The sequence below is a fragment of the Lagopus leucura genome, unplaced genomic scaffold, assembly GCF_019238085.1.
Source record: "Lagopus leucura isolate 7727_CA_CO unplaced genomic scaffold, USGS_WTPT01 Super-Scaffold_1, whole genome shotgun sequence".
Lineage (NCBI taxonomy): Eukaryota > Metazoa > Chordata > Aves > Galliformes > Phasianidae > Lagopus > Lagopus leucura.
In genome coordinates this window covers 28,232,582-28,258,765 of record NW_024962250.1, presented here as the reverse complement: position 1 = coordinate 28,258,765, position 26,184 = coordinate 28,232,582, and the positions used below count along the sequence as shown (strand labels likewise).

The 26,184-nt window shown below is 37.0% G+C and overlaps 1 protein-coding gene across 3 annotated transcripts in view; it reads right to left on the bottom strand.

Moving 5' to 3' along the window:
- Positions 1-26,184, bottom strand: part of UNC79 (unc-79 homolog, NALCN channel complex subunit) — a 95,002-nt gene that overhangs the window by 51,295 nt on the left and 17,523 nt on the right. For 2 of the 3 annotated variants that reach the window (XM_042864353.1, XM_042864361.1), the window contains 21 exons: positions 25,741-25,870; positions 24,242-24,306; positions 22,314-22,402; positions 21,089-21,129; positions 19,814-19,842; positions 18,550-18,779; positions 18,089-18,260; positions 17,001-17,231; positions 14,972-15,162; positions 13,828-13,951; positions 13,069-13,209; positions 11,552-11,773; positions 10,788-11,015; positions 9,943-10,084; positions 9,474-9,553; positions 9,241-9,389; positions 8,145-8,302; positions 7,630-7,811; positions 6,995-7,196; positions 5,213-5,392; positions 1,707-1,993 (listed from right to left, as the gene is read on the bottom strand). In XM_042864353.1, coding sequence (XP_042720287.1) covers positions 1,707-1,993; positions 5,213-5,392; positions 6,995-7,196; positions 7,630-7,811; positions 8,145-8,302; positions 9,241-9,389; positions 9,474-9,553; positions 9,943-10,084; positions 10,788-11,015; positions 11,552-11,773; positions 13,069-13,209; positions 13,828-13,951; positions 14,972-15,162; positions 17,001-17,231; positions 18,089-18,260; positions 18,550-18,779; positions 19,814-19,842; positions 21,089-21,129; positions 22,314-22,402; positions 24,242-24,306; positions 25,741-25,870 — 3,273 coding nt within the window. Of the gene's footprint in view, positions 1-1,706; positions 1,994-4,118; positions 4,185-5,212; positions 5,393-6,994; positions 7,197-7,629; positions 7,812-8,144; positions 8,303-9,240; positions 9,390-9,473; positions 9,554-9,942; positions 10,085-10,787; positions 11,016-11,551; positions 11,774-13,068; positions 13,210-13,827; positions 13,952-14,971; positions 15,163-17,000; positions 17,232-18,088; positions 18,261-18,549; positions 18,780-19,813; positions 19,843-21,088; positions 21,130-22,313; positions 22,403-24,241; positions 24,307-25,740; positions 25,871-26,184 lie in introns of all 3 variants that reach the window. The other variant, XM_042864344.1, reaches the window with a different exon arrangement.

Here is a 26,184-nt window from a genome sequence, read left to right as displayed (position 1 = left end):
AAGGACCCACAAAATCCTTATCCCTGACACTGACAAAGAATGGTCATTGTCTAGGAAAGTACAACAGCAGAGCAAGCAAACTCCAGCACACCCTCTATCGCCTTCCTGCAGTTTAAGTGGATTTGGTGCTCCAGTTTAAGTGGATTTGGATACTTGTCCATCTAAACAGACACAAATGCTTCATCCACATCATCCATTTCCTTCAGGTCTTCATGTTCTGATTTTGCTTTTATTACAAGAAAGGGATGGGTCTAATTTATGAACACAAAGCTCATCTCTCAAGTTTCTTCCTGAACAAGATGAATAATGTTTAGTCCCTATAAAATTCTCTAGTTTGATGCTTAGTTGGCTCAAATTTTACTGTTATGTGCATAGACCTAAACAGATAAATGCTACGTCTATCTTTGTGTGGTTACCCTGTTGAACAGATAACATATAACCACCAAACATGGTTTTTCCCTGCAGTGTGCCTTGTCCTCTCAGGATGACATAAAATTATATAACACAGTTAGGAAAAAAATCATCCATACAGGGAAGACAGAACTCAGCCTTAACGCAGCACATAATGTAATGCAGATGTGTCTTAACCGAGCAGATCCATTTTTTAAGATGTCACAGGAAGATCTGGAATAAATAATGTTGCAAACACTGAGCAGAACTCAGCCTGGGATACAGAGCCTGAAATGGCATAGCTCGGCTCTACCCCCGCTGTACTTCCCCCCTGAACACAACTGTGCAACATTGCCACCATGTGGGGCAATACTGAACTGGTTTCGAAAAAAAAATGCTGCTAGGGAGGGGAAGATACATGCTTTCAAGGACAAAAGCTGAAAGCAGCCCTACAGCTCGAGGAAAAAAATCCTCCCAAAATACAAATTAGTGTTGGTGCCTGCTACATGGAGGAAATCAAAGAATCATTTGAGGTGGAGGGGACCTTATAAAGATCATCTACTCTGATTCCCCTGTAACCAACAGGGACATCTACAGAAAAACTGTAGCCTACTGAAACTCCATTTCATTTCAAAGGAAGCAGGATTCAACTGTAAAGCTTTTCAAATAAAAATTGTGAATTCAGCTATGTTTCAAAGATGTTCATAGATGTTTCAAAGACAGAGGAAAAGGAAGGTAGAGACTGATACTCATTGTGTTAACTGAAAATCAGATCAGTGTTGGTCACTGAAGTTTGGGTACCCAAACCTCAAAAACACATTAAAAAAACATGGAAGATACTGTCTAGATATCTAAATTACCACTGCCAGACACACAATAAACCATAGCAGGCCTGAAACTACTTTTACACAAATCAGCTTCAAAGTGAGCAAGTGAGGAATTATTCCAATTAACAATATACAGCAATGATGCTCCAAGATAATGAATCAGGATGCATTTGCTGCTATACAGTATAGATTAAAACCTTCTATTTTGCCTACGAAAGACCAACACCTGATGATGCTTCATCACAAATAAAAAGAATATTCTGTAAGCATGAAGCATTTTTCATCCTAGGATCACAAACTGCTCTATCAGCAAGAATCAAGCCTTAGAAGAGCATTATGAGATAAGAAATTATAGCTCTCTTTACTTTGAAAATGAAGAAAGAAGGCATTATTTTGGTATAAATGCAGCTGTGTTGAAATGGTGGTAGCAACAGGCAAAGAGAAATAGCAGAAGAAAAAAAAAAAAAAACAATAATTGCCTTCACCTACTTGTGCTATTCCAGCAATAAAGGCATTAAAGCAGGTGGAAACACGCATTTTTTGTGGTGCAATCATGAAGCATCCTTCCTGCTGATCATAACCAAGCAGGACATACAGATGGCGCTTGACTGTGTTGAAAGCTTTAGCACTGCTGATGTCTGACTCAGCACTGCTTTCATCCTTTGCCATGAACTTCATTAGCACAGTGATCAGCTGGTGAACAGTCTGGTGATCAATCCCAGCATCCTCTGGCAGTAAGTCTTTTATCGTATTATCATTCTCTGGGGAGGGTTGTCCTATCAATACAAGAGAAACATTAGTACCAGTTATAGAAAAACTGCAAAAAGGATACAGGATATACCACAAATTTCTTCCAAAGTTAATTGCTCCATTTCCACATGGATGAGGTCACACGAGAGACAGGCATGCTTTTCTGAGGGCACTGTCCCACTGTTGCCTCGCTATCATAGAAAAATAGAATCACCAGTGTTGGAAAAGACTTCCAAGATCATCCAGTCCAACAGTCAACAGCACAATAATACCTACCATGCATACCAAATTCCATTTCTCAGCTTTCCTGTGTTTAACAGAGCTGTTTATCTTCCCATCACAGAATCATAGATTGACTTGAGTTGGAAGAGACCTTAAAGTCTATCTATTTTGACAGAATCAAAGAGGGAAACACTAAAATTAAGTTTTTCTTACATCACTACTTTTAGTTTGTTCTGTAAATACTATTACTGCTAACAAAAATTTTTGCTAAAATGTATTGGATGGATTTTCTGATGTGTGCTTATAAGTCTGTCTAACAATGAATAATTGTGATAAAACAAGCTGGTATGAAGCAGAATTACAAGATAATCTACTTGTACTCGTTTAATAATATATAAATCCTGTCAAATATTGGAAATAGCTCTTATTGCAAGAACTGATAAAATTGAAGTTTCTAGGACAGAACCTACAAGCAAGATTAACTCAAAATATGATCTTGTATTTGGATTATACAAAGATTAGTTCTAGATCTAGAAAAAAAAAAAACAGATGAGTATAAAGACTAGTTCAATCAAGTGGTATACAAAAAAACAAATGCTTTTCTGTAACAGATGTACAGACTGTGTTTAAGAGTTGGTTCATTCCTCAGAAGATATGCTCAGTACTGCCAATGCAAAGAGTTAAAAACCTTCAAGAAACAAAATTAAGATTTCAGAGAATTTATAAATGCTGGGCAGGAGCAGAGGGACAGCCATTGTCTTCTAATTTTGAAGGCATCTGTGAAAACCTTGAATTACATTTTCAGATGTTTTTCACATCAATATTTACTGTCTACCTGCAATGTTTTATATGTATCTTTTGGTGAAAACCACTAATTAGGTGAGCCTGGAACTCAAAAGCTGAAAGTCTGAAATAACAAAACATATTTAACAAAATCACAATGGCTAACAATGCCTACCGTGAGACTGACACTTCTAATGTGACAAGTTTCTTTAACCCCAGCCTATAGCAGATGAATGGTATCATTAAATAAGCAACATTCATTTGCTGATATCTCTCCTCTTCACACTACGATTTCATTTGCCCCTTCTATGAGTCAGTGACAACCTGCACACATATTCTGTAATGAACTGGTTGATTTCTAAGTCTCACTGGACTAGCTTAATAGTACTATAACCAGTGCTAATTCTGAGACTCTCCCAGTCCATTCCACAGCTCTTGGTCAACAGCCACAGTGGCAAGATTCTCCTGTTTAACTGATCACTGAATAAGACGATCAGTTCTGATTTTGAAGTTCTGTTGGCTGGAAATATTGCACTTTCTGAGGTGTTAATGTGAAAAAAGATGAATCAGAGGAATTTCACTTCCAATTGGTCAGTCTACAAAGGTCTCAGCCAGAACAAGAACTGTCAGCAAATCATAATTGTTTAAAGACTATTTACTTACTTGAACCCTTCTGGATTAATTATTCAACGCACGCCTGACAGAAGGGCAGCATCTTCACAAAGAGGTTGTCATTAAATACAAAATAATGGACTTACAGTGTCTGTAAGTATACAGCATGGAAAAGAGTAATAACTACAATCAAAAACATTCTTCTATCCTCTCTTCAAAATCCAGAAGTCAAAGATCAGGCTGAACACACATAACCCATGGGGCCACCATACTAAAGATATGCTTGTTTTCAGGGGCAATGAAACCAGAGAACGAGACAATGGCAGCAATAGATGATTGCTTCTGAACAACCTCTCTCCAGACCTGAATTTCTAAATATAACAAAGGCCAAATCTAGAACAAAACAAGAAATTACAACCTTTGGTACTATGTTGTGCCTTTTAGATAGCTTACAGCTTGCACAGGCTTTTCTCAGGAGCTAGCAAGCCAGTATTTCATTTGCCTGTGTCATCAAAGCATTCACTTCAAACCCACCTGGAGTTTGCTCTGGTGTTCCGCCAAGTGCAGGAGCAGACTGCTCATGTCTGGTCAAGCTCACAGCTTAAAAAATTAAAAAACAATGACAACAAACAAAACAACAACAAACAAAACACAACTTTTTAAGTAAGTAATATTCATGTCTTATGCTTCAGCATACATTCAGTGCTAGCATATTTATGTTCATTTGCTCATGCAGTGTTGTCAAGGCAATGAGTGTAACCATTTGAAATGTTACTCCTGTGCTCAATAGATTTTGTACACCATGTTCTGTATTTCTAGTTCTCTCCATCATTCAGTTTTTTCTGGTGGAAGTGTCATCACACAGGAACACCTGTGCAGGATCAGAAACCAGTCAAGAAGGATTACATAAGAGTCCCAAAATACTGTGCTGCCTGGTTTGAAGAAAATAAATCATATAGCAGTTCACTAACATCCAAGTTTTAACGTTTTATCTGTTCCTAATATATGGGTAGGAGCAATGCAAGAGGTCCAATCTGAATATAAGACAAATCCATGTTTGTAAAATTCTCTAAAAGAGTATGTTTAAGCTTTACTTTTGCTTGGAAAAATATGTGTACATTGCTTCATAGAGGCTTAAGATTTTCCATCACCTAGGCCCTTCTACACAAGCTGGCAGGAAGAATGCATTGCTTGATATGATTTTGTAATCTTATTCACAAAGGAATTCTGAAGACATCTACATTTGATTCATTAACAGTTGTTTTTAAAATCCCTAAGCATATGCTGCATACACTGATGGGTAATTACAATGAATAAATTAGTAACAATTGAATTTTTCCATGAATGTATTGATTTCAGACAAAATCACTGTGTATTAACCACAATTAAAAATTAAGATGCATTTACAAACTAGTTTTGTAGCATTTTTTTCGGGTAATTTAAACAGAGCATAGATATAATGTTTGTCAATATTCTTTGTCAAACTCACTAGTAATATCTGAATACTGCCCAAATTGATCAGAAACCTAGTTTTGCTATCCTATTTGGAGAAATATTGACAACTCCGTTGTGTACCCAACAATAGGATACAATCCTAAGGGAGACAAAAACATAAATAGATACTCAACGAATTTTGGTGGTTAAGGTTTCTGGAAGGGAGAGCGCTCTCTTTGACTCCACTGGTCCCTTCACACTGTCCCTCAGGGAACGCACACTCTTCTGACGATTACGTGCGAAACGAGCCCTCTTGATCTTCCACATTGCTGCATCACTGAGGTTGGCGACATTTGTCCGGACAGCAGTGATAGCTTTGCAAATGCAATTGACCAAGTTAGGATTCATTCCACAGCATGGTGAGGCCCTAGTGCTGCCAAGTGCCAAATGCAACTGGGCCCCCAGTCCCACTGAAGTCAAGAAAGATTCATATGGGTTCAAGGGGTCCATCTGCAAGGAACTCATTTGCATGCTCTCATTCCGAAATCCATGAAACCCCAAAGAGCTTAACTGTGCTAAAAAGTAATGGTGTCCCTTCTATCTTATTTCTGGAAAAGAAGACTGGAAAAAGGTTCTTGGACCAAAAATCTAAATTTCAGGCTAAAGGAATATGAGGAGCTCCCTATTTAAAATGGCAGAAATCTCACAAGTATGATCACATTTAGTGCAGTCTTACCAAACATGGCATATAGCTTTGCCTCAGACTAACCTCATGTTCTGCCTACATCTATCATTGCGGATCTGAACGGTTCTTCCAAAATTCTGTGAAGGTGATTGTGCTTTTATAATATTATTATTAGCAGTACCACTGCATGTCTGAATGAAGTCTCTAACATTTTTCTATACTTATGTCTATCGTGCATTCAAACACTGAGGTTTATTATGTAAGTCACCAAATCCAGTGACCCGATCTCTTGCACTGCTTATGTCTTTCAGAGGACAGAAAGACAGAAAGGACAGAAAGGACCTTTCAGAAAGGCTCAAGAGATTCTTAACAAATATCTTTTAAGTCCACATCTGCAGCTAGAGGAGATAGAAACTGAGATTCCCTTCCCAGGTCTCAGCCTTCTGCTTTGGGTCAAGCTACTCGCATACAAAGATGAAAATACTTCTGCAATTCTGCCTACATTCATTACATGGATGCTGTATCAGCACCTGGACTTTTTTAGGCCTTCATGCAAGTGTAGAAGAAGGCATTAGGCTGCTGAGGGACACATGCTGTCCAAACAGCTGTTCCCAACCTTCTTCGGGCAAATCAGATGGAAATAGGTGTGCCTCACAGTCCAACATTTAGTTAAGGAAGTTTTTAATTATTCAACATATTAAACAGTAATGCACAAATTATTTTTAGCCTCCACTAGTGAATGGATAGTGGCATGGTATTCATCAGGAAATCTAGCATGAACAGGACAAATATTTACAAACAATTTTGTTTATCAGTACACGAACAGCCAACCAAGCACTAGCTGGGAGTTCGTGTACTTCTTTTGTTTCATTTGTTTATGTTCAAGGACCATGCAGGCTATCCCTGTGCAGACCATCACAGAACAGTGTCAGGTATGACGTAGACTTTTGAAAATAGCATGCTGTTAGCATAAAAACATACACAGAAGAACTCAGAGGGATAATAATGCAGTTTGCAGTTGAGCGGCCACAGAAACAGACCATGTTTAAAAAATTGCCAAGATTGGCAATCAAATCCTATTGAGAATAAAATATGAAGCCCAAAGGTACAATGAAATACAGCCTTGGCTATATTTAGGCAGTCAAAAAGTGCTCTTTGAGTTATTCTCTTCTAGCCTGAAAGTTTCAGATATCTTACACAAGGGAGACCTACACCTCCCTTAGACCCTTCCAAGCAGCTGAAATTCCAGAAGCTCATAAAAGGTGGTCAGATTGATTTGGACGCTGCTTACTTGTTGGGAAAGGGAATTCTTTGTTGCAGTCCAGATGAAGCTGTGCTTCCAGAGACAAGGTCTCAAAGCGATTCACAAAGAACTCCCAGCTCAAAGCTGGAATATCCGCTTTTAGAAAATGAAGTAGCAAAAGCTTACTGAGAATTGTGGGCCTGTCCTTGACAACTGTGTCAAACTGGAAATCAAGGCAGAGACAAAGACCCTAAGGAGGAAAAGAAAAAAAAAAAAAAAAAAAACAGTACTGAGATGTGAAGACTATAAGCTTTTTTTTTTTTTTCTTTTTTTTAAAAGCAAAGGCATGTCAAAACTCTAATTTCTGACTATTTGTATAGGATAAATGTTTAGGTCCTCTTTTCCCCACTCCTTTAAATGAGGACTAATGCTTCAACTATCAATGGAAAAGTTAGGTAGGTAAGGAGATAAATTATATTTAGAAAGGAGAAATTTCCAAGGTTTTGAGGAATACAAAAGCATGAGCAAATGTTCTGCCCTACTACACATTTGATTCAAAAACCCACAAGGCTTGTTTGAAGAAGTTCTAGTAATGACTGTGATGCTGTACACCTAAAGCATTCCAAACACTGGGTGAAAATCCAGATTTTGTTTGAATGCCTTTTTCCATACAATTAAACTACCTGTAAAGCTGGCCTCTTTATGGTGTCAAGTAATAATCCAGCTCTTGTAGCTACTGCTGGGTTGACATCTTCCACAGCAGTCAGGAAACAGCAGAATGCATGAGCCAAAGAGTACTTCAGTAGGTGATTTTTTGTCACAGAGTGGATATCCAAAAATCTGCACAATACGGCCACCTTCTCCACTGTAGCAGCCCCCAGAGAAAGAAAATATGAATATTAACTTAGGCAATGGCTTCTTTACGTCTTTTGTGTTCTCCTAGAAGTAAGCACATTTTATAAAGTTACAACAAAAATAGCTGGGAGATGTTATTGTGATTTTGGTTTTGCTTTGATTTTCCATAATGCCTTATGTTCTTCCTTATTCTAGTGCCATTGTTTTGCACCACACTACCTCCCAAGCTCTTCAAACTAGCTAAAAGATAATCTTCCATTACACGTTTCCTCACTGGCAGCAGAGAAAGCTCTACCTCTTCAGGAAAGCAACAAATGTCAAACAGTATGTTTTCTAGGCCTACCTGCTTCAAACCTCATCTTCCAATCTTTGCTGTTGAAATTGCTGTTAATGATTGTCCAGAAAATGTCAGCTCCGTGAGGAAGTGAAAGTGCATGAAGAACCAGTGGGACTGCCAGGGAAGAAAGCTGAGAGAACTCAGACTTCACAACTCCCCATAAGCTGGAAAGACCAAAAATATGAAGACTGTTTATAGGAGCTTTCTCTTTACATCTTTACTTTGAAATGTCCACACTGTATTATTAGTGGGAATGCACTAATTTTCAGTAGAATCTCTATGAGCTGTCATAGACCTTCAAGTGAACACTACAGAGTTGCTTATACGTGAATAGAGCTAGTTGGAAGTCTTTAAATTCAACATTTTCTCTTGAAAATCCAAGTCCAGATATTCCTTACATTGAAACACTTCAGATTTATCAAAACTAATTCATGGCATTTGAGCCACATGAACTGTCTTGGCATCATGAATTATGTGCATCCTCAAACTACTGAGATGTAAAATTCTTTCTGCAAAATATATTTTTTGATAAAGTTTTCATTGTAGTTTTTTTTTGTTTCACTACCAAAGTGTGATTATGGCCTGAAGGAGGATTCAGACAACTACTGGAATTTGAATCCTATCTCTCTAGAAGTATAGCATGTCAAACTGATAGTATAGCGAACTGAGCAACACCAGAACTTGCTTCCAAGCAGATGCAGGGCAATATGAAATGCTTATCAATGTTTTACTAGATCTCAATACTTTCCCATTTCTCTGGGGAGAAAAAAAAAAAAGAAAGAAAGAAAAACAAAAGAAAATAAAAACACAACTTAAATCAAAATAATTACTTTATCTTTTGTCCAGCTGTATGATCACCTCTGATAGGGCTAGAGATGCTCAAGTAAATATGGAACTGTACAAGGCAGGGTATCTCAGTTCTATATGTAGCCTCATAAGGGCACATTAGATAGAATATTTACACAGCTTCTTAACCTTTCCCCAGTTCTCTAGCACACTTCCTTAATTTTCCCTATTAAACCTACAAATTCTTTGCAGCCACAATGAATGTTTATTTGGGAATCAATTAAGTATGAAGATAAAATGTGTAATAAAAGTCTACCTTGAAATCAGCATGTGATCTTGAATATAAGCAAGAAATTGTGGATGGTCCTTTCTTGCTATATACAGGCATTCTCCATGAAGACAAAGAATCTTCAGACAATTCAGCATGTTAAAAAGAATGTCTGGTTCTTCAAATCTTGACATTTCCTGTGTAAGCAGAGGCACCACTCTCAACACAGCAAAACCACTTAAGGGAAAACTCAAGCTAAACAAACAAGTAAATAATTTTACCTGCAGTATAGTGTATATGAGCTTCAAGGTAACTGGAAGTTGCTGATAACAAAATTTTCTTTCTGTATCATTCTTTATTGCTGTTGAAAATGTAAGTTACATAAACTGTTGTTAAAGTCCTCTCATTTGTGGATTCAAAGTGAAACTAAAGGATGTGAAAGTAATCAGAAGCAAATTAATTCTTGTCATACTAACACTGACATCAGTAAAGTTACAACTGCACAGAATTTGGCATTGAATGTTTTTGTTACTTGATATGCTCACAAAGCCAACACTTTCTGAGTCAAAAACACCTACTACTAACATAATACTGTCTTCTGTTGATATGCTGAAAGAATAAAATGTGTGAGAAGAAAAGTGACTACGTACTGTGGCTTCTGAAAAACTGCTTCAAAACCTCATATTCTGTATGAACGAAACATTTCTTTCAAGGCCTAATGTAAATACTCAGTCTTCTCACCAAACCTACCAGTATTTTCCATGGTCTCTGTGTGATTCCCTGGGTTTTCTCCATGTTTTGGTGCCGATTTGTCTTCTTCTTCTCCTTCAGTTCCTATAATAAACTCAGGTCTAGTATACAGAAGACTATCCTCAAGGTTATCTGTGGGCTCCTTTAAGAACATAATAAGTTAAATTCATTTCTTGATGTTTTCTAAATACATTAGGCCATATCTTGCTGTTAGTAACATTTTCTGTGGATAAGCTGAGCCCAAATGAGTCAAAGATTGTCTAGCTTCCATGTAAACTTGTGTATTCAAATTATCTGTGCATCTAAATTCCTGCATCAGCAACTTGATTCTGACAATAAGATCATGTTTCAGACATGGATTTAATCACACTTAATAGCTGTATATTGGAGCTGAGGAGTATCCTCAGGCCTCTGGATCCACTAAACCTGTCTTCTTTTCTGAGCATTTTCAACAACCAAGCAAGAACTAAGACATTTCAAGTTGCCTCCTTCTATTCAAAATCATTAATTTATTTGAAAGTATCTACTCTTAGCCTTCAAAGGAAGATGAAAAACACTAAGTATTAATGTTTCACATTTTATTTAAAACAGTATCATAGGAGTGTACTTCCAAAGTGGGCAGCGTTGACAGGGAGAAGAGTTCACACTGAAGGAATATTGCCATCTTCCCTGTGTTCTCTGAATAAATTCAACCTTAGGAGATTTTAAATTCAGAGGTGTTTTTGCTTTAACTTCTTAAATGTTCCACACCAAAGATCAGTGCAGCTTTGCTCCCTTGTGCACAGTGTAATGAGAATAACCAAGAGGAGTTTCAGCATGCCAGTAATACAGGTTATTGTACTTACCACTAGTCTGATTTCTTCTTTTGGAGCAAGTTGTTCCAGCAGCTCAAAACCCAGCTGGTAACACAGAATGCTGGACTGACACAGACCACATTCAACTGCTTTTTCGTCTTTCTGACATGTGTGAGAACCACCCCAGGGTGCCTGGAACACATTGTTTATGATGGATATTATATCTTTTGAAATGCTGTTCTCTAAGCCCAGAGTGACACCATCATCCTGGAGTTCCATCTGAAAAAGTGAAAAGAGTAAGGATTTAATATTTCTTTAGAAACCACAGCCATAAGTGTTCTGCCTATTCCTACATTTCTTCCAATGTTCAAGCCCAAGGCTGAATAGCTGGAGTAAGGTTTTGAAGGTAAATAAACAATTTCAAGTACAGGACAATTAACATTACCTGGAGACTATTACTCAAAACAGTTGGATCTGAATTTTCAATGTATAACTTTAGATAACCAAAAATTATGCATCTAATCTAAGCCTGTCAACAAACTTCTTGTAGTCTGTAGAAAAAGCACATCTCCTAAGGAAAGCTCATTTTACTCATATGAGATGCTTAACACAATGTGGAGATGTCTACCTTCTCTTCATTAACCATGAACCCTTAACTCTTGTACAGGTGAAGGCACATGAAAGCTATAGAAAAATTTAAATGCCTTATATTTTGTCGTAGTCCCTCATCAGAAAGGGTCTCAATACAGGATTACACAAAAGTGACTACAGAACTTCAGTGTCCCTTACTATGGGTATTTTTCTTCCAAGAGTACCTGCTTCAAGATGAGGTCGAACATCAAAATGAAGCAATTAAGATTCATTTCATCATCCTCACAGTCAAAATCAATTGCCTTCCCACTAGGATGCCCAAAGTTCTTGAAGGGACTGTGAAAAGGACTATGTATAGGACTTCGAAATGGGCTCTGGAAGGGGCTTGGGAAAGGACTCAGCATGTTGTGCTGAACTCTGCGACCAGGGTCAGAAGCAACGCTTACCTGAAGACACATAAAGTAAACATGTTCAAATGAATACTAAGCATTTAAACAATTTTTTCTATACAAGACTAGGGAAAATGTCAAGAATATTGACAGCTTTACTATTCCTTTTGGTAGCTTTTATTTTTTAACCTGCATCATCATAAACAAAACAGAAAATTGGTGCTACTAATAACGTGACCATCAGGTTACACTGGCTTGCCCCAGGGATATCAGCTTCAATAGCAGGAAGCTAATAGAGAGTATCTCAAGACAATAGCATAATTATGGCTATACCAAGAATATGAGTAGCTGTAAATGAAATAGGCATAACAACAGTAAGATGTGCATTTCTGTACGAATTTATGTCCACACTACCATAGGCCCCTTACAACACTCTCAGAACCTCTAAGAGTTTCAAGTAAAAATATGGTTAGATTACACAAGGACTATCTTTAGACTAGCTAGGGTCTGGATTACTATGTCATCCAATTTTTCTATTTAGTTTATAAGTGGTCATGAACAAGTTGTGTAAGTGCTTTCTGCTGAGCTACATCGGAATGTAGGAGGACTACACATGAAGTATCATCAACTGCCTAGATGCTGTAGGTCTATAATCTGAAGATATAATCTTTTAACACTGTTTCTTCTGTCCACAAAGCACTTCATAGAAGACGACTAGAAAGTTAGCCCCATCAGTCCAAGTGTGTTAATGCCTACATATTTGTAAATATAGATAATATATAATATATGTATATATATATATAAATATATATGTATATTAACAGATCATAAGCTTTTGACAAATTAATTTTCCTTATAGAAATTTTTACATTTCTTGGAGGGTGAAAAATACAGGCAAAAAAAAAATAATTGTTCTGTTCCCCCCCCCCCCCCCCCCAGATCATCCTAGCCCATCAGTCATGTATTTTAAAAAAAAAATTAACTCTGGGTGACCAGTTGTCCATAGAAAACATTGTTAACAGACATTAAAAGCAAATGAAAAGAATGAAAATAGTTGGAAAATATACCATGACAAACACTCAAAAAATATCCCATCTGAGTTCACTGATGAAAAACTGCAGTTAATTCCTATCTGCATTATCTTCACACTGACCACTTGACAGAGAGGTATTACTGAAGAAGTCATGTAAATTTTATTTCACTCTCAAAATTTGTATTGGGTTTCCAATCAAATGTTGCCATATTGAAAAACAACTTTAACTCTTCACATGCGTTCTATTAGGATAACTGTTCAAAGCAAAAAAAAAAAAAAAAAAAAAAAAAGCAGGAGAAATAACCATAATAACCATTACCCTCCGAGCTGCAACATTTCCTGCCAGTTCACTGACTCTAGATTTTCGTTGATTTGCTAATTCCTTCACAGAATTAACTCCATCAGAAAACATGCTGATCAGTAACTGAAGAGGAACAACAATGTCAAGTTCAGATAACACCTGAGGAAAGACAACAAGTAAAAAAGAAAAAGATAAGTTTCAAGATTGATTAAAAATGCCATACATTCTATAAGAATATAATGCTTTATATTCTATAAGCATATTTATCACATGATCCTCAGATCAGCAAGTTGCATGCATTTAATTTTGGAATACAGTGAGGTGAGCTGTGAATTTTAGTTTTTTTAAGAGAACTGTCAAAAAAAAAAACAACCCTATTTTCAAAATATTTGATCACACAGTGCTTGGTGTACATTGAGATCAGTTTTATGCACAAAATGTTTCTGTGAAGCAGAAATATTAAACATAGTTGTATGAATAACTATTTACTATCTTGATTATTACCTAAAATAGAATTCCTATATTTATTCTAAGAATTCAGCCAGATTGCCTACAGATGCCAATATACTGACAACATTGGTTATCTACCTATAACTGTGGGAATATCACCACCTACTTTGTCACCTAATATAAGTTCATCCAAACTTGTCATAACTGTTAGTAGGAGCAAGAAAAAAAAAAAAATCAAGAATACAAGAATCGTACTTTACTTGAAAATTTTGGATACATGATTACATAGATAAAATGGCCTTTGCTGACTTATTAAAAGACACTTACATGCAGCCAAAGCAATGCTTGCTCTTGCACAGAGGCTGGATACCCTGTGAATCGACAGCTGATGAAGCCAAACATCTCTTCCATGGAGAAAGGGAGAGGGCAAAGTTCAATGTCAAACATTTTGCTGAAAAGTAGGACAAAAGTAGAGCATCACTGAGTTATTATAACATGTTGTTATGGTAAGGTATAACGGAAAACTAGTAGAAAGGCAATCACAATTAGCACTCGTGATGCTTCTGGAATCTTATTGCCATCCTCATTCTCCAGAGGAGTTGAGCTACAGTGCTGATGCCATCCGTTCTGATTGAATCATATCATAAAATCATTGAATGACATGGGTTGGAAGGGAACTTAAGACTATTTATTTCTAACTCCCCTACTGTGGGCAGGATTGCACCCACTACCCTAGATCAGGCTGCCCGTGGCCCCATCCAGCCTGGCCTTGAACACCTCCACAGCTTATCTGGGCAAGATGTTCTAGTGCCTCACCACAGTGAATTTGGTGATGCACTTCAGCAATTTGCATCACATCTTATATTATGCCCAGTTCGATTTGATTTCTACACTCAATGTATAGAAAAATTTCTCATCTCACCACTCCACCGTTCCTTATTCTCACTAAACATGTTTTCATCGGTCTGTGCAAATATAAACTTAAGGTTAGTTTCAGAGAAAGTGTGAAGCTTTGCTGTCAAAGGCATACGGCTAATATGGAATTATGACTCCCAACAGTCACCATTCTTATTCTGGTAATTTTTTGTTCAACAGGAGAAGATAGCAGTTAAATCAATATAAATCAACTATTTTTCAGTGCCAGCTCTACTAATCACCAATATTTCTCCTCAACAGCTAGCCAGGAGGAAAATGAAGCTTCTTCCACCATGCCAAAGGAAGACACTGACAGTGTGCTTTGCTCAACGAAGAAGCTGATTCAAGGATACAAAGAACAATGAAATGAAACTTTCCCAAAAAAGTTTAGATTAAAGTCTAGTCTAAATACAATTCACGAAAAATTCAGAAGTATTCACTCACTACTGTCTACTGCACAAAGGCTTCTTTATTCATTTTCAACATTTTATTTGACTAATACCTTCAACAATCAACATATGTAATAATAAAATGGTTTCTACAAATGTCTACATACCTTAATACTTCTCGGAATTCTTTCAGTTGATTATCAGGCACTTCTGTCCTTATAGCTTCCAACCACTCTGGCATTATACATTCCCACACTGGCTGGTTTATTACATTGTATGGAATCAAGCAAAGGATTCGATTCAGGCCTTCTTTTAATTGGGTCACAGCGCTACATGATTTGTCCCAGTATCCACCAACCTGTGGGTATTTTCAGGAATTATACTGATGACCATTACTTCTAGTTCCATATAATTAGTCCAGCACAAGCTCCAATTTGCTCAGTGTGTTGCAGCCAAAAAATCATGAGGGATGTTCATGAGCATCCATCAGCCCAAACTTAGCATTCAGCCATGGTGATTGAATTGTTTTTTTTCCTCTCTCATTTGAGCCACAGTTCAAAAAATGACTGTCCAAGATTTAGAATAATTTTGCTCACTTCCAGGTCATGACACAGAATAATATCCCACTGACTACAGTTTTCAATGAAGGACAAATTTGTTTGCTCAAATTCGTACCTTCAATTATTTGCTCTGGGCCATCAGCTACAGTGCAGGATCTTTATTTTGAAAAGCTTGGTCTGAAACACGTCTTTGGCTCTTATGGTTTTTATTTACTTGTTTTGCTTTTATTTCTTTGACTGAAACTTGTGTTTCAAAAGGGAGGCAAAAAGTATACATCCAAGTAAATAAATAACTGGTCTATGGAGACTAATTATTCTAACTGACCTCAGCTCATATCTGCTATTCCTTAATGGCTCTAGAGATGCCTGCTGTTTTGGCAGCAATACTAGTACTCTCAGCCAACAAAATATTTTTAACTCCATTCATCACAGCTAATTTCATTGCTGCTTTTTTCTTATTTTTCTAGTGAACCCTTGCATTTCTGACAAGTTGGCAAACTGTTAAACTCATTCTCAGCATTGCAGTGGGGTTTACAAAAGTGTGAAAAGGGCTGGATCCAAGACAAGGTCCAACAAGATCCAAGAAAAAGGTCCACAACACACTACAGCATAATGTTCAGCCCTTCCTTTCCTCTTTAACCTCAAAGCCCAGATCTCTTCATTTCTAACACCCATCCATTCACCTCCCAGATTCCCTCAGCTGCCCTCCAACCTTCCCACTGTCAAGGTCTACCTTCAAAGAGATGGTTTGGAGTTATACACAGGGTGGTCTGCACATATATAGCAAATTCTATATATGAGGTCATGAAAAATCCATAAATACACACATCATACCTGATGATGTAGTGTATCAACTCCAGATGACACTTCCCACACTAACCACCAAATTGTAGGAATTAAATGAACTCGTCCATCTGACATTACATATAAGGAGACCATAAAATAAAAGTCATCTCCAAAGCTTACAAAAGAACGAGTGTAGTTGGCAGTAATAAATGTGGAAAGTCTGCCTTACACCCCTCACAAACATAAAATTCCTAATTTAATCCTGATGTTTCATTTTCTATGATGAATATTCACATGTCTAATTTTGATGTATGCTTCAACTATTCATGTTAAGTCAAGTTCTGTTTCATAACTAAAGGGCAGAAAGTGAGGAAGGCTCGTTCAAGGAGTTATTCAAGCAAGGGGTCTCACTGATGCCCCCTTAATGACCTCTCGCCATTAACAATAATGCAAATCATGGCAGGTGAGTCTCCTGAGTCACTTAAATCAGACACATAACAGTAAAGCAGACTCGTAAAGAAGGTCATACCTGGAAGCTGGCAAGTGACACCTTATTTCTGTAATGTATGCTTTAGCACATAATGAAGATGTGTTTAGCTATCGAAAATGCACAGTATCTTTCAATCTCTAAAATATTCTTCCACTTTGTCTTCATATTACTGTAAATAATTCCCTGTTTCTGACAGAATAGAACTTGAAAAGCTATGAAGAGGAAAAATTCCTGAACTCTACTACTTCTTTACCAATGAGATTTCTTCTCTCCTGATAGGGCTCAGGGGGAAATAGTCTTTATCCAGTTTACTTTAATGTCTGTGGCAACTAAATAAGCCTTCAGATAAATTATTCTTACCCTGGCAAACTCCATTGGTTTAGGAAGGAGGCACATAACCATGACATCAAACCGGACATCACAAACTGTCTTCAACCACTTGGTAACAAACTGGGGTTTGAGCTTTTCAACCAGGCTACCAACTTCATCATCCATCATGTAAGCTGTAGAGTGAAACCACTGAAATACCATGCTAACCAGCCTTGCTAAACTCTCTGTGGGTGTATTCTCACTGGGAGTGCAAAGGCTCACCTGCAAGACAGAAGTACAAAGTTTCTCACCTTTCCTTCTAGAAATGAAAGTATTTGTCTACTATATTTTGTATATTCTCAGATACATGGATGCAGAATAAATGTAAGGTAACTGAGCTGATTAGTTTTGAATTTGGCACAGGTTAATTGACAAAACATTTCAATAACCAGAAAATAGCAACAAAAAGGGGGAAAAAAAAGCATTTATCTTTTCTCTTTTTTTAATACTGAAAATAATCAAAACAATGCTTTGACAAACTGAAACATTCTGATTTGAGTTTTAAGACCATTTCTCTTTTCAGAAAGTAATCTAACATCCAGTAAAATATATGACCCAAATATAAATATATAAAATGCAGAAATTAAAAAGATTAAACCAAATCAAGAGTTAAAAAAAAAAAAAAACAACATGAAAGAACACATTAAGTTTGTATAATCAGTGATCTTTGCTCTACAAGAGGATACCAATTTTGATTTTTGTCTCATTTGGGGCAGGAATATGAATTTCAAGCCTTCAAAAATACCTGTAAAATGATTAATAATAATCTTCTCCCTGTCTCCAAACTTTCTTTTTTTTTTCTAAACAGTGTCTGAACTGCAAGACTATCCCAAATCAGAGTCAAAGTTTGTACCTCAAATCACAGACCAGGCACATTTTAAGCCTTTAATGACCTGCTGTTTGAGCTTTTGCTACCTTCTAAGGAGAAGGAGAATGTTTCAAGTCAGGTTACTGCACTGAATTTGAAAAAAAAAAAAAAAAAAAGGTTTAGGAAGTTCCTTCTAACCACTGAATAGCTGATGGTTGAGGGAGAGAAAAAGAATTTAGACTTCAGAAATAAAAGAACAAGTACTTCTTACCAAGAACCAGATACCAAATTGGCTTAGGAGGCGTTGGTCGTGCTTGTCATCATCTTTATTATCAAAGTCTGTGTTGTCCAGGGAGTGATGAGAAGATGAAAGGCCCATCTGCCTCCTGCGGTTGAGTTCATGCTCCCTCTGCTCAGCATGGAACTCTGCTTCCTTCAGCAAGCTATAAAACAAGTTTGTAGGCAGTGAAGACAGCTTTCCTGCACTTGATACAGATATCTGATGAACAATGATTAGAGATTAAGGCATTCGATGTCAACATTTTCCCAGAGACAGCAATAAAATTTACTTCTAGGATTCAAGGCTGAATTCTTCCAGGAGGACAACACTCACAGCTAATTGGTACTCAACCAAAGCAGCAGGAGTTCAGTACCCATGAGTTATACAGGCAGTGTTTACACAAAAGCTTGATCCTGCTTTGTATACAGATTCTGTACAAACTAGAATCTTACCTGATCACAGCTTCCACAGTACACACAAGCTCCTCTGCCCCACACTCCCGTGTATTGATAGGGGGTGGTGAGGTCTGGTAAAGATGGGTTTCTGCTGCTGCCCCAACTTCACTGCTGTGATGATTTGAATGGCATCTTTTGCAATAGCGCACTGGCCTGTTGCCATGGCGACCACAGCATCCTGCTGAGAAGCATGTAACCACAGCTCTTCTGACATGTGAACTGCAGTTCTGGAAAATGAGAAGAATTTGATTAGGCCATAAGTATCAGGCAGTGGAACTGAAAACTGATGAAAAGTCCACACAGGAGAGCTGACTCAAGTGTTGACTGTTTGCAGATCACTATGTACAAGCACAGATGTGTACAAACTCCTGATGCCAAGTGTCACTGAGTTTTTAAGAACATGAGCTCAGGTCTGGACTTAAATGCCACTTTGCTCCTCTTTTGGAGCAGGTCAAAACAACATTTAAGTCATCAACTTTTGGCTTGGAGCAATCTCTAAAATTTACAGTAGTTCTCTTAACCATTGCTTATACTTCAAAACATCCCTTCAAGTTTTATATATAGCAAACTAACGCATTCTGAGGTACGTAATCAATGATACCACATCAATTTACTCTATGTGTGAATCTGGCTTATCATATGTAATTGTCCAAACCCCTGAAGTATGCACTACCTTCAGTTTTGCCCTCCAGTAATCTGGCCCAACAGAAAAGCTTTATTTATCACACAAGATTTAGCATATGTTATATATTGTATCCTTCATTACTGAACTGTTATTAAAACACACCAGCTGGTAGGTTTTGCAAGCAGATTCTTTTTGTCAGCAATTTTTTAGACCACTGAATACTTTCAGTCCCTATATTTAAAACAATTCACTGTTCACAGTAGAAGTTTTGTCCAATTGAAGATTAATCTAGGACTTTTGCAAAACAACAAGATATAAAATACTCAAGATAAACAAATCAATCTTTTGCTGTATTTATTTCATAAGCAGTTATAGAATAACAAATCCACCTAATTGCATAATTAAATTGCCTTACTCATTACATCTTGAATAAAAACCTACAAATCCAGTCAAATATCAACAGTTTAAACAAAAAGAAATCTTACTTCTAAATCATTCCCATCTCCAACAAATGCATTCATGGATAAACTGTGAAAACTTGGAATGTTTTACCAAAAAGGATGCACCACACACTGATGGAATGACATTACATACAACACCAAATCATGCCTCATCACAGAAATGACTTAATCTTACCTTCTTCTGACATATAGCAGAAATTTCAGCTGTAAGGGGAAGGCATACAAAACATCAACACAAAATGATGATTCTTCTGGTTTAATATGCCAACCATGGGAAAATGGAATAGCTGCAAGGAATTCTCTGAGCCTAAACCTGTGCTTTCAGATGCTAGTCAAATCTATAAGTCTCTTGGATTCCTGGAGGCAGAACACTGCATACATTTGCTTACTAGCTGTTTCTACACAGAAATGAAAGAACAGTCTTGGTATGTTAAGTGTACTGCGCCCCTATCCACTTTTCATAGGAGGATTTGCAACAGTGAGCCTGTTGGCATACTAATGCAACTGGCATACTATGGGAAGCAGGGCTCATATAATTACATCATCTGAGAAAGCTGGTAGTATTAGTGAATTTAGATTAACAATGTTGATGTAGCCACTACATCCACGATCACTATCTCTACAGAGAAATATTTGAAGATTCAACCTATAAGCAGTACCTCTCAGTCTTTCACCCCATTATCTGATTCAGAGGCTTCTGAATCCCTGACTCCCTTAAAATAAATGAAAAAAAAGATTTCAAATTCCCTTAAAATAAATGATACATTCTGTAGCCTGAGTTAGATTGTAACTGTAAGGAAACAGCAAGAAAAAAATCCACAGCCTAAGAAACTCCAGTTTACTGAACAAAGAGAAAGGGAACATCTTTGTTTTGTCCTTGAAACAGTATTATAGAGAATACATGACTGTCCTTGTTAACTCAGGAAAGTCAACCTAGTCTGCCAATAAGCTTAGCCCCTTGCTGGCAGATAGTAGAATAACATATATATTCTTTGGCCAATGGACCACGAGTGGATCAATGAATGGATCATTGAAAAATATGTTATGTCCATTTCTGATATCCTTTACAGCTTCCTCTTTGTAGAATAGATTTTCAGAAGCTTTTAAAGCTTTAAAATCAGAGCCAGGTTATCAGAACTAGCTCCTCTTCTTGGCTAAAATACATTTTATAAATTTGGCTTCAACAATATATGCTTAAAGAATTTAAAATCTGTTCAGTTACCTTTTTCCTCCCAAATAAAGAGCTGCATATGATTTCAAGTATAAACTAGTTAATGCTTTGCAGTAATTTAATGACATTTAGCAGCATGAAGAACAAGCTACTTTAAAATTCTACAGTACTTTTTAAAAATAGAATACAGCATTTTAAGTAACACAGTATGCAGAAATACCATACTAACATAGGGTACAACTGTGATTAGTTTGTACCTACCCTTAAGATACCTCTTACCTTGTGGTAGAAGAACATCAATCAACCATTCACTGTGATCCCTATAAAAATTTTATATCTAATTAGCTTTCCATTCCTTTATTTATGTATGCATTTATTTTTGCACTGAGGAAAATTATCTACATTAACATAGAAGCATTGACATTAGTCCAAAAAAGTGTTTTTACAGGTACAGTTTCTTAAATGACAGGCTGCTTGATTTTACCTCTCTTTGCTGTCCCTGACTTACTGCAAATTACCACTCTGACATTGGTACATCACGTTCAAAGCTTTCAGAACTTACTTATAAGCCACTAATTTACCAAATGAAAACAGTGTGTGCTCTGGAAGTCTGAAGGCTAAGAAGTGATAGCAAAGAGTGACAGACATATGGAAAAAAATTGTACTAGTACCACTTACTGTGAGTCTCCTCACAAGCTATGGTTCTACCAAATTAAATTACTTTGTCCTGAAGCTTTCAATCAACGTCTTAAAAACTAAGATGAATTCTACAAGATGTAATTGCTTTTTCTGGCAGCTGGTGCCAGAATAATAATAATATAAAGGTGGCTTTTAAATTGAGGACAAAACAAAAACAAAAACATGTAGCTTCTAAACTAACTCTGACTATTTGAACTAATGATTTGAAGTCCCCTTAATTGTTAGTAGATAAAGCACAAAAAAAATTGATTTAAAATCTATTTTATAAAACTGAAGTTAGTGAGGTCCTTTCATCTCAGGATATATTCCTTTAATGTACTGGACAAGCCTGGACCAGTTTCAATTCTTTACTTTGCTGCTTCACAGTATATATATTAGAGAACAATCTGAAATATATGCTACAGAAAAGTAACCAAGTCTCTGCAAAAGATCTTTCATTGTAATATCCTGCTTTAATGACATTCAGAGGACAAGGAGAAGGAAAAATTTCATACGCAAAAGCTTGTACATTAGTAAGGTTCCCCTACCACTATCAATACATCCCACACTCTAATCTCTCAATGACCTTAACTTCAAAACTCACTACTGGCCCATTTAACTGCAAGTTCTAACCATCTGGGTAAGTTGCTGTAATCCTTGTTCACTGTGTTGCAGTGTGCTCTATATTTGAAGAGTTAACTGTACAAGTTATATGCTAATCATACAGAAGGAAAAAAAAGTGTAACCGTCTTTTGTAACAGATTCTTCTGAACTGTGGAGTTTAACTGACTGTGCCTGATCACTCTCCATCTCTCAGTATACCTACCCTGCAATTCTCTGGCTGCATTCTTCACAGAGATACAGGGGAGGTGGTTTATCGCCCAAAGCCACAGACAAGGATGGGTCAATGCACATCTGAAACACAGAGGAGGAAAATAATTAACACATATGTCCATGAAAGTTCACTGAGAAAGCGTTCAATGCATTAATGCAGAGACAATCTATACCATACAGCCTTGGTAACTATTGAGAGCATTAAGTATTCTGAAAGATGGTATTCAGGATCTGGCAGTCAAAGATCTTGAAGTATTTCTGACAAAGAAAGGAATGTATCTGAAAATGAGAATCTATGGGAAAAGAACAATTTGAGTTTCAACATGAAAATTTTCATTCTCTGAAAGACCAGTACATTTTGTGTTACACATTCACATTCATTAACATTGCACAGTCACAACAGACTTTTTGTTTCTTCCAAACAGTTACTGAGAGAATTGCTCAGAACAAGGTAATGTAGAAGTTTATTTCTCTCTCAGTAGTTTCCCTTTTAGCAGGACTAATTTTCAGTCCTCATAGCTGTTAATTATCCAGCACAATTCCAGTGACAGAATGCCTCCACATGTGGGGCAAGTGTCACCGTGATATCCAGTCTGCAAAACAATCTGCAGAAAAGGCTTGCTGAAGAATTTCTTGACTCATATAATTGTGTTTGTGTATAAACTGGTGCCAGGAAAATTAATTCCACCTACATATTTAACTAATTAGTATGCCAAGTCATAGTACGCTCTGAACTTGGGATGCTATTGTTGTCTGCCACTGAATTTCTCTATGATTCTGTGCAAACCATTTTACTTGTTATTTTGTGTGTAAACAAAAAAGCCATCATTTGCATCCTCTCAAAGCAGGCTTTAAGAGACCACTTTTATAAGTGGCATATAAAGCACTGTTGCTATTTGCTTTAGAACACGTTCCAATTAAAGGATCACAATGCGAATACAAGTATTGTATGACATCAGTCTGATACCAAGATGAACACGTATCTATGCAACTGACATATTTCGTGTATATACTTAGGTTCCTCTGAAAGTAATGTCTCCTATTTATTCCCATGGGAACCACATCAGACAGAAAAAGCACAACAGTCCTTTCTGACAGAGCAAATTCTCAGCTACAAAACACTATTTTTCAACAGAGTCACTACAATCAGCTATATATTTTATATATAGCTGATATACACCAGGGATGAACTGTGGCCTGCATGCCACACTTGTAAAAATCCGCATTAGAGGAGTTGACTCACTGTTGCTGTCCCCAGTGCCAAAACAAAGCACACAGCACCTCACTGTGCTCACATCCACTGTTTGGTCTCCATTAACATTCAGTAAGCATAGATGAATGTCAATGGATGCAATTTTTTAAGCATGGAGGAATTCAATTCCACATCTCTGCTTCATAAGCACTTCTGTGTCAGATGCCATTTTGTCAGACTGCCCCTCCGCTGCAACCTGTCACAATGCAACAAAATATAACAGACTATTGTTGGGAAGGTTCAACTTCTACTGCCATGTGACCAATGTCTGACTCTGGTATCACAAACAAATATAATAAAACAGGAGGCATTACTTTCAGAGCAAGCTTCATAATAAGATTTGCACATATATTTACACAAACACGTATGTTTAGGAAAATATTTATAAGCCAGCTTAGAATTCTATATGGCACTTTGTAACCATTCTAATGTTGATTGTTAAGGCTTGACTCACAGTTATTGGAGGAAATATTCCATCTTGCTTTAGGTATTCAAAAAAAAAATATTCACAAAGCTCTAACTCCTTTAGTCTTGAAAGGTTTTTCTATTCTCTTAGCTACCCAGCTGCTCTTAGTCAGCTAAACATCACCATGCCCTACACCTGGGGCGAAGTGCAACCACCCCCACCTCCAGATAGTCAGGTTTGACCTCTGACAAAATAGCAGTACCTTCACAGCTGGTTTGTTAATTGCATTATGGCATTCAATATGCTGGCAGTGAATAGGATTCCAAGCTGCAAAACCAAAACACAGGAGATTAATAAACAGACAGAAATTATTTATATTTTTTGTGTCTAGTGATATCAGTAAAAAACAAGATCCTCTTGTATAAGTACTACATAAATATGAAAGATGTAATTCCTCAGGAAGACTAATAACTACAATAAACAACCTACGAAGGAAAGGAAAAAGAAAGACACAGACATTCCCCTTGTAGGTCCTTCCCATTCTCACTAGGTTTTAAATTAATTAATAATTCTTCACCACCCAGAGCAGGACAGTAGGAGTAGCTCAGTACATTCAAAAACATTCATAGGCTAAATGAAAACGCTGCTGTAACACTGGAAAAACAATCTAGCCGCAGAAGGAGTCTTAATTTTGTAATGACAAAAAGTAAACAAAAGGTAGGTTCAAGCAATATCTGTTGGATGCTTTATGGAATGCCATGGTCACATGTCAAAGTGCTGTGCAACTGAGGAAAACACACGGCTTGCTGTGGGATACATTAATAGAAAAGTTAGAAAAATAGAAAAATGGAGAAAAACTACTCCAGTCTGCCCTGTGTGAGAATTCAGACTGAATATTGTGCTGTGTTTGTAAATCTGACCACATAAAAGAAGTGATGCAGAGGAGTACAGTAAGAATTCTTCAAAAACAAAAATCAAGAAAAATGTTTAAAAGAGATCATACAAACATAAGAAACATTCGAGATGAACTTGAGTTGGTCTAGATGGTCTTCTTCATTTTTATTATGTAAATTTTTGCATTTTGGTCCAGAAATTTTAAAAATTAACACTCCTGTATGACCAGGATTATTTTAAACAGACGGGTTGAGACAGGCAAGCAAGTAGTGAATTGCTGCTTGACAGTCCCAACCATGAAAGCAGAATCCTCCCATTAGGTAGCTTGGTGGACAGAGGACTTGCACATTCACTTTCTCAGCTCTATCTGCATGCCTGACATTTTCACTCTACAGTCAACCTTGAAACTTATCCATTATAATGACCGCACCTGACATGACCTGACTTCTTTGGCAATAACAAATAAATAGCCAAATAAACAGCCTTAGCAAAAGCAGTAGTGATAGCAGCTGGCACAACAAAGCAGCCAAAGCAGTAATTGAAAGAAACATAAACCAGAACCACTGTGAGGCCAAGAAAGCAGTTTCACAGACCATTTGGAATGCTGTACTTATTTCTCCTCCTGTTCCCTCCAGTTAGTATTTGGAGTGACACCATATAATCACTAGCCACGATCAATTTTTTTTTCATTTTTCATATGATTTTTTGCAAACACAGACAAAGTGACATTGTATATACCTATGAAAGCACAACTCACAAAACAACAGCATATCAAAATACATCTGAGAACTACAAGCATGCAATTAACACACTGCTGATTATTCATTTCATATTTATTTTGGCTTACACAAAAACAGCTGCACTGACCTGTGTACTGCAGTCCTCTGTACTCACTGATTGCTCCAGGGGGTTTTAAATTGGGCCAATAGTGAAATAACATTTGTACTGCAGGAGGTTTAACTTGAGAGGGTCCATAGGCTATTACATATAGCAAATCCTAAGGAAAGAAATACATGTTTATCACGCAAGGTAAAAATACAATTAAACATTTACAGTTTGCTTTAACAAATATACTTGAACACACAAAATATGTACACTTAATGCCCTGCCAATTATTTTTTGTAATCTCTTACAAGTAGATTAGATGTAAAACTTAAAAAAAATATGTCTACAACTGGCTTCTGAGTTTGGTCAGAACATCCAACAGCTGTGATCCCTCCCAGATGGTATACTAGCACTCAGCAAAAGAAAGCCCTTGTCTATTCTTGAGGCAAAAAGGTGTCATATAGTTAAATAACTAGATTCAGATCA